General features: G+C 43.6%; 1 protein-coding gene across 4 annotated transcripts in view; it reads left to right on the top strand.

Annotated features, from left to right (window-relative positions):
* LOC144679132 (leukocyte elastase inhibitor-like) overlaps positions 1–12,719 on the top strand; it is a 51,131-nt gene that overhangs the window by 26,097 nt on the left and 12,315 nt on the right. For all 4 annotated transcript variants that reach the window (XM_078539482.1, XM_078539484.1, XM_078539483.1 and 1 more), the window contains 2 exons: positions 9,991–10,128; positions 12,245–12,362. In XM_078539482.1, the coding sequence (XP_078395608.1) occupies positions 9,991–10,128; positions 12,245–12,362 (256 nt within the window). The remainder of the gene's footprint in view (positions 1–9,990; positions 10,129–12,244; positions 12,363–12,719) is intronic.

Below are 12,719 nucleotides of genomic sequence, written 5' to 3'. Positions count from 1 at the left end.
CCATGTGGTCTGTTGAGTTCTGCCCAGCAACAGGCCAGGTGGGCTTGATTACCCAGGTGAGAAACACCCCACCCCCCCCTCAAGTCCAGCGTTAATAAGAGCAAGGTGAAAATAAGTGTTCACACCTGAAACAAAGGCAAGAGTAGCTGGTGCTGACAGCAGGTTGACTTTGTCTCTGAATTTTGAATAGAAAGGGAGGGAGGCCTCTGAGGGACAAAGGGCAGCTCCTATTGTGGTCAACAAAGAGGAAAGTGTGGCCTGCCTGTGGACTACTAGGTGGAATGTGTGAGGGAAGACAGTCTCTCTCTCTCTCTCTCGCTCTCTCTCTCTCTCTGGTCGAAGGAGATGCATCCCATGGAAATCTAACCAATCCCAGATATTCATCTTGGTGTGGCTGGGGTGGAGGGGTGGAAATGCCAAATAGGCGTACTGTTGGTATTTGGTTTAGGACTTCTCTGAAAACTGAGAGAAGTGCCTTTTGATGATCACTCGATGTTATGACTTAACGAAATGGGAGAGGTGAGCTCATTGGAAGCTTGGAGTGATGTTGGACTGGTTGCTATAAAACTACAATTCTGCAGGCAGTGAAGTATAACTGCAGCATGGGGATTTTGCACGTATTAAAGGGGTGGTGCCTTTTCTGTAGTTTAGTGTAATAGCTGCCTATTAAATGGCATTTAGCTGGTGTTTGTTACAATGGAAGTCTTAAAACTTGAAATGTCGTCATGCTGTTCCTTTAAGTCAGTCACTGGGAATTCAAATATCTTTTGTTATCGGTCTCTATGGGGATCGTAACACCAGCTACATGTTGAAAAGACCCAAGCCAATTTCTTCAGCCTTGCCACTAATTCCATCCTCTCCATAGCCGCTGTTGCTGGGTGAAGGCAAATGTTTACAACCTTGGGCATCCTATTTGATTTTGAGCTGGGCATCTGACCTTATAATCTCCCAGTCACAACGACTTTTATTTCTGTGACGTTTTCCTTTGTGCCCTGCCTTGGTCAGTGTGCCACTGAAACCCTTTCTCACCTCCAGATTTCATTATTCTGAAGTTCCCCTGGCTGGGCTCCCACTCTCCCTTCGACTCGGCTAAAACTCTGTGGTGCTTGTATCCTAACCCGCGTTGAGTCCTGCTCAGAGTTAAAGTTTTCAGCTTTGTGTTCAAGACCCTTCATGCCCTTGCCCCTCTCTCTCTAATATCGTGTAGCCTTGCAGCTCTATTGTTCCTCCAGCTCTAGCTTCTTGCATGTTCCTCACTCTTCGCCTTACCATGGAAACTATTCCTTCAGCCATCTTGGCTCTTATGCTGTAGAATTTCCTCCCTAAACCTCTCCACTTTTATTTTTAAACCCTTGTCCTCACCTCCTTCAAACTCGACTTTGAAGCTTTTAGTTACATCTCCTATTTTTTTTGTTTTAAGATTGGTGTTTAATTTTGTCTGATTAGGCTTCTGTGACAGCAAGAACTTGCATTTGTATAGCAGCCATCACATCCTAACGATATCCCGAAGAGCTTGGCATGCCAATAAAGTACTTCTGAAGTTAAAACAGAAAAATGTTGGAAATGCTCAGCAGGTCTGGCAGCACCTGTTGGGAGGAGAAACTTGAGTTAAAGTTTCAGATGGATGCTCTTTGTCAGAAGTTGTTTACACATGTTTGTATATAATGAAATAATTCAACTGAAATTGAGGGGAGGAAGATGGTTTCCAAGTGAATGACTTCAGATTTGTTTAGAAATCTAATCCCATTCACAACGTACCCTTGAGTGACAAAACGGTATGTATATCAAACTGAGGCAGAGCTGAACCAAGACAGACCAGTTTTCTCTCACTGGCTCCAGAATTTTTTTTAAAATGCAGCATTTTTGAGAGTGTTAATTTGTTTTCGCGACAAGGCCTCTCTGTAAAAGTGTACACAATGAAATGACTGTGTGGAGTAATATAATCTGACACTGACCAGAAAGGATGGAGCGCTATGAATGGAGACTATCCCAATTTGTGCTCTTAGAGGTTTATCACAAAGTCTTTGTGATCCTGAAGTTGTTGTGTCATATTGGCTGCAGGAATGATTCCTTTTTTTTTCATAAGGAGCTGAAAAGTTCAAATGAAGAATTGAATGGGTGGATAAAGAATGTTACAGCAGATGAGACTTCTGCTTTTAGACCAAAATGAGTGAGCACACAGATATTCGTTAACAGGAAAGGACAGTCCGACCACATTCTTCCATTGAATGTTAACCACTATAACAACCTTTTCACAATTATTTGAGCTGAATTTTTTTTTACAAAATGGGATAGTTCTCGTAGAGGGGCAGGAGGAAAAAATGGTAAAGCGTCAATTTTAAAATCCTCACATTTTAATTTCAATTCCGGCCAGCTCTGGAGCTGTCTTGGTGTGCTCGTCTCCTCCGCCACATCTCCCCAGTCCCTATCTGAGCTATTATCTGTAGCACAGTCTTTTAGCCACTTAACTCCACGGTTTTCAGACCTCTCCTTCCACCTTGCTATAAGGGTTGCCAACCCTCCAGTATTAACCACTCCAAGAGAGGTTGGATAGACTTGGGTTGTTTTCGTTGGAGCAGCGATGACTGAGTGGCGACCTGATTGAGGTGTACAAGGTTGAAGGGCGTGGGCAGGGTGGATAGGGAGCAGCTGTTCCCCTTAGTTGAAGGGTCAGTCACGAGGGGACATAAGTTCAAGGTGAGGGGCAGGAGGTTTAGGGGGATGTGAGGAAAAACTTTCTTACCCAGAGGCTGGTGATGATCTGGAGTGCGCTGCCTGGGAGGGTGGTGGAGGCGGGTTGCCTCACATCCTTTAAAAAGTGCCTGGATGAGCACTTGGCACGTCATAACATTCAAGGCTATGGGCCAAGTGCTGGTAAATGGGGTTAGGTAAGTAGGTCAGGTGTTTCTCACGTGTCGGTGCAGACTCGATGGGCCGAAGGGCCTCTTCTGTACTGTGTGATTCTGTGAACTGAAGATCAACCTCCAGGACCTTGCTGTGTGCAATCCTGGAGAAAAAAAATCGGGACGTTAAAGAAAAAACAATTTTTAGAACCGCTTTCTTTGAACGTTTCTCTTGACCAGGTATAAAATTATTGAAATCGGGGCGGGAAGGAGGAAGCCGTTTGGCTGACGGTCAAGCATCATCCAATTGGGTAATGAGTCTTTTTGCTTTCCAACTGGTGTAGGAAGGCAGTGCGTTACAGGTTGGAGCATGGGGGCAAGTCATGCGATGAAGCCCCCAGGAATATATTTATTCGCAGTTGGTGACCCTACCGGCTTCTATTTCTCGCTGCTTTCAAACCTGGCTCACCAGTGATGCCTTCAATTACCCGAGCAACGCACACATCCACCACCTCCTGAACAATCCTAACTGTTGTTAGCACCCCCAGCTCCGCAATTTGGTGGCCGGCCAACCTGTTGGTTTAACTACTGACCAACTTCAACTGTAATTTCCTGCCTGACATTACGAAAGAACAAGGTCACGTTGAAACCATCAGATGGTTGATTTGAGATTTTGCAGCTGGCCTGTGTTGGCGTTGGTGTGTGGTGTTCTAGCCAATCTGATATTAACATCTGACATGAGATGCTTTCCACGTAATCTAGGTTGATGCTGGCTTCTGCTTCCCCATTGTTGCACCTAATCTCCAACATTATCTTATCTCAATCATGACAATGACCACATGGAGTGATTAGCTTTTGACTTGTGTCAGCAGTCTGTGATCTGGAGTTTTATCAAGCAAAGTACAATATGGAGCCATGTAATGAGGTATTGGGCCAAATGATCAAAAGCTTAGTCAGATGGAGGTTTTAAGAAGTGCCTTAAAGGAGGAAAGCAATGTAGAAAAGCTTAGGGAGGGAATTCCAAAGCCTAGAGGCTAGGCAACTGAAGGCACAATCACCATTTATTTTTGTATTCTTTCATGGGATGTTGGCATCACTCGCAAGGCCAGCATTTGTTGCCCATCTCTAATTTCCCTTGAAGGTAGTGGCTGAGTGAATAAAATCCAGGATGTTCAAGATGTCAGAATTGGAGGGCGGGTACCTCTTAAGGTTTTGGGGCTGGAGGAGATCAGAGATGGGGAGGGGGTGAGACTTTGGAGGGATTTGAAAACTAGCGCGAGAATTTTAAAATATTCTTACATATATTATGACCCAGCAGTTTGGTAAAGCTGAGTTATTTAAAAATCCCAGAAAGAATCTTTAAGCAACTGTCATAACCTATATTTTTTTGTGGTTATGCTTGAGATGCAACTCTAAATTCAGGAATCAGACCACTAGTCCTCGATAGGTTTTATATTAAACTAAATGAAATGTTTTATTAATTTACACAAGCTAAATATATATACACATGGCTACAAATTACTATTATCATAACTTTTAACCAATTCCCAAACTAATCTCCATTTAAGGCAAAAGCAACCTATACACTTAATCAGACACCAGGCAAAGCGTTTTCACCTTATGAATTCAAAATGAGGTTCTTTCATTTTGGTTCCTGTGGAGACATTGTAGGCTTACAGCTACTTTGATCTTACTTTGCCTCTGCCCCTACGCGCACACAACTGCCATCGGATATATCTAACGCAGCTCATTGAATGTAAATTCTCATTGTATCATCAGCCTCCTTGATCTCCACTTTTTCTAACAAAACTCCTTTCATAGTACCAATTTTATTAATAATATAAACGCATTGCTTGGTCTCTGCTAGCTAGGTGCCAGATTTCATCCCACTTGAATGCTCTATTCAAAAAATGCAAATGCACTCTACCTCTCTGTTTACATCTCAAAACTAGTACACAAAGCACCCAGACTATCTGGCTTTAATCCAATTAAGACACCCACAGACTGAGCCTTTATTTTTAAAAGAAAAATAGTTTCCAATAATATATACATTAGTAGCTTCGTGACACACATGATGTTACTTCAAATGGAGGGAAGCTTTCCTACTGTGTGCACCAGCTGTTTGTTTAGTACCATGCACGTGCAAAGGCAACAAGAGTTGCCATCTTCTCTCCATTTCCTCAGGAACAGATCCCATTGAATACGTCAACTATGCAGTCCGCTAACCCACAACTAAATGCCATCACGAATGGTGTAATGAACCACTTTTGTTTTTAGAAAAAGGGCATGCTTTTGTGTAAACTTAAGGGAAGAACCACCACCACTGCTGCTAAAACAGACAATTGGCAAAGGCCCTGGCCCTGTAACTCCTGCCACTGACCGGAAAGGTGTAAGCATCCATGCGGTGGCTGCCTGAGCATGCGCAACTGTTCCTGCCTCCCTTCTGATTGGCGGCTGGTGTTTGAATTGGGATTGATTGCACTGTAGCAAATTTGCCAGCAATAAGTTCATCTCCGCTCCCAATTTGTGATGGGGTCATTTGAGTGATGCCTCCATAAGCTAGGCCCAGTGTGTGAAGGCTTTGTGTAATGAGTTTTTACACGGCCCAGGTTGCTCAATCAGTGGGTAATGGGACTCTTAATCCCAGGGTCATAGTTTCGATTTCCACATTGGATAATGAATTTTTTCCTAGATATTTTAATCAAAATACTCCTTTAGCCAATAAGTGTCCTTAAACTAAATATTACAATCAATTCTCCACATTGGAAATTGAGGATCTCATTTATTGAAATTTCCTGACTATAGATCTTCATTTTTAACTGAATTGCCAAAGGGAACAGCATGATAGGTGGGCTGTATACAAGAGCTTGCAAATGGTTAACTCAAACTTTATTTAATCTGGTAAAAGCAAAAATTTTAGATCATGAACTCTCTCCTCCATCCCCACCCCCTTTCCGATCCCCCCCTTTTCCAATTTATGTAGATTTTTCTTTTCCCACCTATTTCCATTATTTTCAAATGTATTTCCATCCTTTGTTTTATCTCTACATTTTAGCCTATTTCGATCCCTTCCCCCCACCCCACCCCCACTAGGGCTATCTGTACCTTGCTCATCCTGCTTTCTACCCTTAATGTCACCTATTAGCACATTCCTTAGCTAATATCACCACCGTCTACACCTCTTTGTCCTTTTGTCTGTGACATCTTTTGGTTATCTCCATCTATCACTGGCCCTCTATCCAGCTCTACCTGTCCCACCCCCCCTTAAACCAGCTTATATTTCACCTCTTTTCTATTTTTCCTTAGTTCTGTTGAAGAGTCATACGGACTCGAAACGTTAACTGTGTTCCTCTCCGCAGATGCTGCCAGACCTGCTGAGTTTTTCTAGGTATTTTTGTTTTTTATTTAGTCTGGTCTGTGCCAAGCCAACTTATTTGCCTTTAATGCAGGCAGCTGTCACTCTGACACCTGAGACTGCAATGGGCATGTGCAGAAAGTGCTCCCCTAGTACTGCGGCACAAAGAAACACAGCCTTTTAAAAAAATATATATAAGATTATCCGATTGATTATCACAGTGCATTTATGAGAGCTTACCACATGTAACTTGGGAAACTTGGCAGTCAATTCACAACAGTGACTACACTTCAAGAGTACTTAATTGACTATAAAATAGTTTAGGATGCCCTGAAGCCATGAAAGGTGCTATCTTTTTAATATTCATTTATGGGATGTGGGTGTCACTGGCTGGGCCAGCATTTATTGCCCATCCCTAGTTGTCCTTCAGAAGGTGGCGGTGAGCCACCTTCTTGAACTGCTGCAGGCCATGTGGTGTAGGTACACCCACAGTGCTGTTGGGGAGGGAGTTCCAGGATTTTGACCCCGCGACACTGAAGGAACAGCAATATATTTCCAAGTCAGGATAGTGTGGCTTGGAGGGGAACTTCCAGATGGTGGTGTTCCCATGTCTCTTCTGCCCTTGTCCTTCTAGATGGTAGCAGTCGTGGGTTTGGAAGGTGCTGCCTAAGGAGCCTTGGTGAGTTCCTGCAGTGCATCTTGTAGATGGTACACACTGCTGCCACTGTGTTGATGGTGGAGGGAGTGAATGATTGTGGATGGGATGCCAATCAAGTGGGCTGCTTTGTCCTGGATGTTAAGCTTCTTGAGTGTTGTGGGAGTTGCACTCATCCAGGCAAGTGGAGAGTATTCCATCACACTCCTGGCTTGTAGATGGTGGACAGGCTTTGGGGAGTCAGAAGGTGAGTTACTTGCTGCAGGATTCCTAACCTCTGGCCTGCTCTTGCAGCCACAGTATTTATATGGCTTGTCCAGTTTAGTTTCTGGTCAATGGTAACCCCTTGTATGTTAGTGGGGGATTCAGCAATGGTAATTCCATTGAAAGTCAAGGGAAAATGGTTAGATTCTTTCTTGTTGGAGATGGTCATCGCCTGGCACTTGTGTGGCATGAATGTTACTTGCCACTTGTCAGCCCAAGGCCTGGATATTGTCCGGGTCTTGCTGCATTTGGACATGAACTACTTCAGTAGTTGGGGTTGGGTGGACGGGAGGGGTTTGTGGGTCAGCCTGGCTTATGAAGCGTGGCAGGCAAAGAGGGCCTCTTCAGCTTGCCTAGAGCACTAGCTACCCTCCCCCAGGCTGGCATTGTGAATTTTGGCACCTGCCTGCACAGGGTGACCAACCCTTACCAAATATAAGGGACACCTTGACCAAGGGGTGTGGGAGGGGTGGGTCCTGGTGACTGTAATTCCCCTGGGTGGCCAATGGCCCCGGTGAACATGCTCACAAAAAGGAGACAAATGTAAGAGGAGACTCCCAGATTTATTCTCCCACAGGCTGCCTCAGAAGTAAGGGACTAAAGGCTGTGAGGGATGTGGGCCAAACAGTCAAAATAAGGGACAATCTCTCTCTAAAAGTACAAGACAGTTGGTTACCCTGTGCCTGCCTTCATGCTTACCACCATCAGGCCCTAAAAATTCAGCCCCTGGATTTGCTCTTTCTCTCACGTAGATAGTATGCCATCCAGAGGCATGTACCATAGATATGTTGCTGCACCTTATTAAACTCAGCTTTTCTTGCTTTTGTGGGTTTCTAGCTTCTGTTTATGTAAACAGTTCTTGAAAACCAGTGTCTGTGTCCCAGGGATATATGAGTCAAAAAGACAGAAATAGCATTGGAAACCTGTCAGGACCCAACTGAGGGAAACAAGCTAGCCAGTCCAGACATTATTTTTGCTGCTGTCTAGTAGAGTTCAATAGTCTCCATTGTTGTTCCACACTATAGGTTGGAAAATGAAATTTAAATATTGTGGAGAAACCCCTACTTATCAGGCTGAGTTCGGAGGTTGGGAACTCTGACCCCCGACGATCCTCTGACCTCTCGTGCACGTGTTGGCCGGGAACTGGGCACGCATGCACTGTACTACCGTCCCCATGTTCTTCAGGGTGAGGACCAGCCCTGTGCAAAAGAAAGAAGAATGGCATGACACCTAGTTCAGGTGACCTGGTGCAGTGCACCATTTTTGAGTGAGTGTCCCAGGGAGCGAGACATGGGAGGGGGACACTGAGGTCTCAAAAGGAAGTCCCGGGTAAGGACTGGGGCCAGAAATAAGTCCTGTTGAGTTAAAAGAATGGAGCAGAGAAAAAGTCTCCAAATTCAAGTCTGCTCCCTGCAGCTCTTCCTTTAGGTGAACTGGGCTCGGGAGAAGCCCTGATGATCTGAGAAGGCAGCTGAAGGCTGGTGATTCCATGCTACAGGCCATTGGGGGTGAAGGTGCCCCTTTGGAGCAGGGGTGTTCTGCTTGGCACAGCCGAAAATCTGAAATTGTGCTTCGAAGGCGAAGCTCGAGTATACTGAGATCTAGGGGAAAAGAGAGATTGAAACCCTGCGAAGTGGACCATTGTTGAAGCCGTCTTGAGTGGGAGCAATTTTTGGAGAGAATGCCAAGGTGAGATCTTCAAAGGTGCAGATTGGAAACCCTAATGAGAAAGATGGAGTTTGTGAGATTGGTTTGCACACAATGTGACAACAGTCTGGGCGAGGTGTTGAGAAATCCATGGAATCAGGTTTGGTTGCATCTGTCATCCGTTGTGTGGTGTTTTTGACCATAATTCATATGTATCTCCATATATTCTGAATGTTTACATGTAGGGTGGATATTGTAAGTTATTCTATCTTTCTGAACTTGTATAGTAAAGCTTTTATTGTTGTTTGTTCAAAACCCATGGACTCTTGTGACTTTATTCACTTAGTAAGTGTCTTGAATCTTTAGCTTTCCCTCCTCCTCCTTAAAAACGTCATTGGTCACTAACCAGAGGGTCTGGCCAAGGATCATAGTATATTGTAAAATTCAAACTTGCTTGTACACTTATACATGTACCTAAAGAGGGGGGAAAAAGAACTGAAATTATTGTCAAGGTTCAGAATGACCCTCTAGCACTAAGTTACCAGTGAAACATAAACTTATAACTGTTCTGAAAGAAGTGAAAGATTGTTTTTTAGTCAGGTCAGGACTGGGGTAGCCCACCATGGAACTAAATTCCCTAGGCTGTAATTGACTGTACACTGCGTTAGCAACTCTCCTCTGGCACAAGTTCACAAGATACGCCATACAGATTGAGCAATTTTTTTGAGATGATGCGTGAAACGTATCATCCAGGCAGGGAACTATTTCTGAACAGCCTCTGGCCAATGGCCTACCTCAATGTAGTCCTTGGCATGACCCTAGTCTCTCTTCACATTCCGATTGGCCAAACCAAATAGTCAGACACTGACTAATTTTCCAAGTTAAGAAATTGGATCTCCTTGTTGGACACATCCCCTGATAACTTTTGGAAACTCTGCTCTAGAGCTCTAGCCGTACATACGTGGCTCGGGAAACTTTTATTTTTCAGATTGCTTGGCTTTGAAGTAGCCTGGTGATGTACAGCAAATCTTGTCCAAGCCTACTGGCAGATATGTGAGCATGTTATGGAAATCATGGGGAAAAGAAATGATGTTGAAGTTGAACAAATCAACCAATGCCAAATAGTTGGTATGGTTTTCACCCCTGATTTAGAACTGGAATTCCAAATCTAAAATTAGATTCCCTTTTTAATTGATGGCTTAACTTTTTATCTCTCTCTCTCTCAGGTGCTTGCCTTTGATAAAGTACAAGACCTTCATTCTGAATTTCAGAAACTGCAAGCTGTAATCAACAAGCCTAATTCAAACTATCTGTTGAAGCTAGCCAATCGCCTCTATGGGGAAAAGAACTTCAACTTTCTTTCGGTAAGATCTGAACTGGTTGGACTGGGGCTCCACCAATGTGTCCAGTCAAATGGGGTGGAATTGCACAGATCAGCAAAATAGAGAGTTTGCTACCCATTTTTTTTTTTTAGTAAGCTGATCAGGGAACTGTTGTTACGAGTTATGCACTTTGACTTTCCCTTGCAAAGCCCAAGGATTGAAACCCATCAAGTTCCTGATCCTGCTTTATTAATTTGGTGAAATTGACTACAAACATAGGTGGGTGAGAATGGGCTTCCTCTTTTTTTTCCCTCATGGTCGAATAGCCTGCTATGCTACCTAGATGAATGGGCACAGGGTGAAGTGCTGTACATAAGGATGTGAGAACTAGGAGCTGGAGTCAGCCATTTGGCCCAGCAGCAAGATCATGGCTGATCTCCCACCTTAACTCCATCCAGTACTGACACAATGGGCTGAATGGCCTCTTTCTGTGCCATAATTGTTGATGGTCCTAAACGGCCTCCCTGTGCTATCCCCTTAATCCTTTAATTCTATTTGTAGCCAAAGTTCTCTTGAATATACTGACTGAGTACCCACAGCTCTTTTGAGGAATGAATTCCAAAGGTTCATAACCCTTTGAGTGAAGAAATTTCTCTTCATTTCAGTCCTAAATGGCTGACCCCTTTATTCTGAGGCTGTGACCCCATGTTCCAGATTCTCCAGCCAGAGGAAACACTTTCCCAACATCCACCCCGTCTAGCCTCTTTAAATTTGTACTTCAATTAGGTCACCTCTCGTTCTCCTAAATTGGAGGGAATAGAGGCCTAGTTTACTCGATCTCTCCTCCGAAAAAATTCCCTTATCCCAGAAACCAGTCTAGTGAACCTTTCTGGAGAGGAAGTATGTCCATCTGTAGGTAAGGACCCAAAATTGTGCGCGCACGTCCTGCAAGGTGAACATATTGTAGTAAATCAATGTAGCATTGTTTGGAGTATTGCATTTGGGGCACTGACTCTCAAAGGGGCAGTATTGTGGTAGGTAGCAATGTCAAAGTCGACCTTAGTGTAGATGGTTCACTCTTGAACCACAGATCCAATACCAACAGTTGAATGATTATAAAAATTATGCCAAGCCTCGGGCTGAATTTTTAAAAATAAACTAGAAGAGTCTAGCCAGAGGACACCGATTTAAGGCGATTGGCAAATGAAGCAACGGCAATTGTGAGGAAAACATTTTTTTTGAATACAGTGAGTGGGTAAGGCTTGGAATGCACTGCCTGAGAACATGGTGGAGGCAGATTCAATCGTGGCTTTCAAAAATAGGTTGGATAATTACCTGAAGAGAGAATTTTCAGGGCTACAGGGAAAGGTTGGGTGAGTGGAACTAGCTGGGATGCCCCTGCAGAAAGCCAGCATAGACATGGTGGGTCAAATGGCTGTCGCCTTCTGTTCTGTAACCATTCCATAATTCTATTCTCAAAATTTTGAAGCTTAATTTTGTAGTGATTCTATGAAAGTTAGAATGATTAAATGCCCTCCATTGCATTAACCAATACTTACCTGTACACCAAATTACACAGCAGAGTGTTATTTAGAAGTATTCGGGAAGGCATCCAATTTCCTGACAAAGTGAGCCTCCAACAGTTTATTATGCAGCAAATGTTTTTTTTTAGGAGGATCTTGTGTAATTTTAAAATGCTGTTATTTGAATTTACTGATGGATAAAAGTAAATAAAACAAACGAGAGGCAAAGATTCTCTGCAGAAGATTAATTTCCATCCTTTGCAAATGTTTTTTTTTGAGTGTGCAGAATCACTTCTGGGTGGGGGTTGTATTTAAATCTAGAATCTGTACGCTAATCTCTACTTTGCTTTACTTTTCCATTGATCTTGTGTTTGAGTTGGTGAGCACTTGGAGATGCTGGGCAAGTCATGACCCACAAACTTTAGCACTATACAAAAGGCAGTGAAAATCCACAGGGATATAACTTGAGGTAAAGGGTGGAAATGTATTTGCCCATTTTTTTTTTTGCCTGCCTGCTGCCCCACCCACTCTAAGCAATGCCACATTGTCACTCCATTCCAGTTGTGAAACTAATATTCAAATGGTGGAAATTAGAAAAGTTGATTATCTTTGACATCTCACCTGTCATCCTTCAGGATTTCCTTGGGGCCACTGTGAAGTACTATCAGGCAGAGTTAGCTGCTGTTGATTTTAGCAATGCAGCAGAAGAAGCTAGACAACAGATCAATGCCTGGACTGAAGCACAGACTGAAGGCAAGTGCTGCTAAATAGAAACTCTTTTTCCAGCTCTATTCTCACCACCTCTCGAACGACTCTACCGTTGCTAAATTATCAGACTGTATCTGACATCCAGCACTAGATCAGCAGAAATCTTCCAGTTAAATAGGAATGACTGAAACCATTCCAAACTCCATTCCTTAGCTACTGACTCCAGCCCCTTTCCCTGTCAACAGCCTGAGATTGAACCGTAGTCACATTTGACCCCGAGATGAGCTTCTGACCACATTTTGTGCCATTACCTGAGACCACTTATTTTCACTTCCATAGCTTTGGTTCTGTCTTGGCTCATCTGTTAAAACCCTAATTTGTGCCTTTACCTCTAGACTCGAT

The sequence above is a fragment of the Cetorhinus maximus genome, chromosome 3, assembly GCF_964194155.1.
Source record: "Cetorhinus maximus chromosome 3, sCetMax3.hap1.1, whole genome shotgun sequence".
NCBI lineage: Eukaryota > Metazoa > Chordata > Chondrichthyes > Lamniformes > Cetorhinidae > Cetorhinus > Cetorhinus maximus.
The sequence above is the reverse complement of the archived record's forward strand: the minus strand, read 5'-3'. Positions and strand labels throughout refer to the sequence as shown.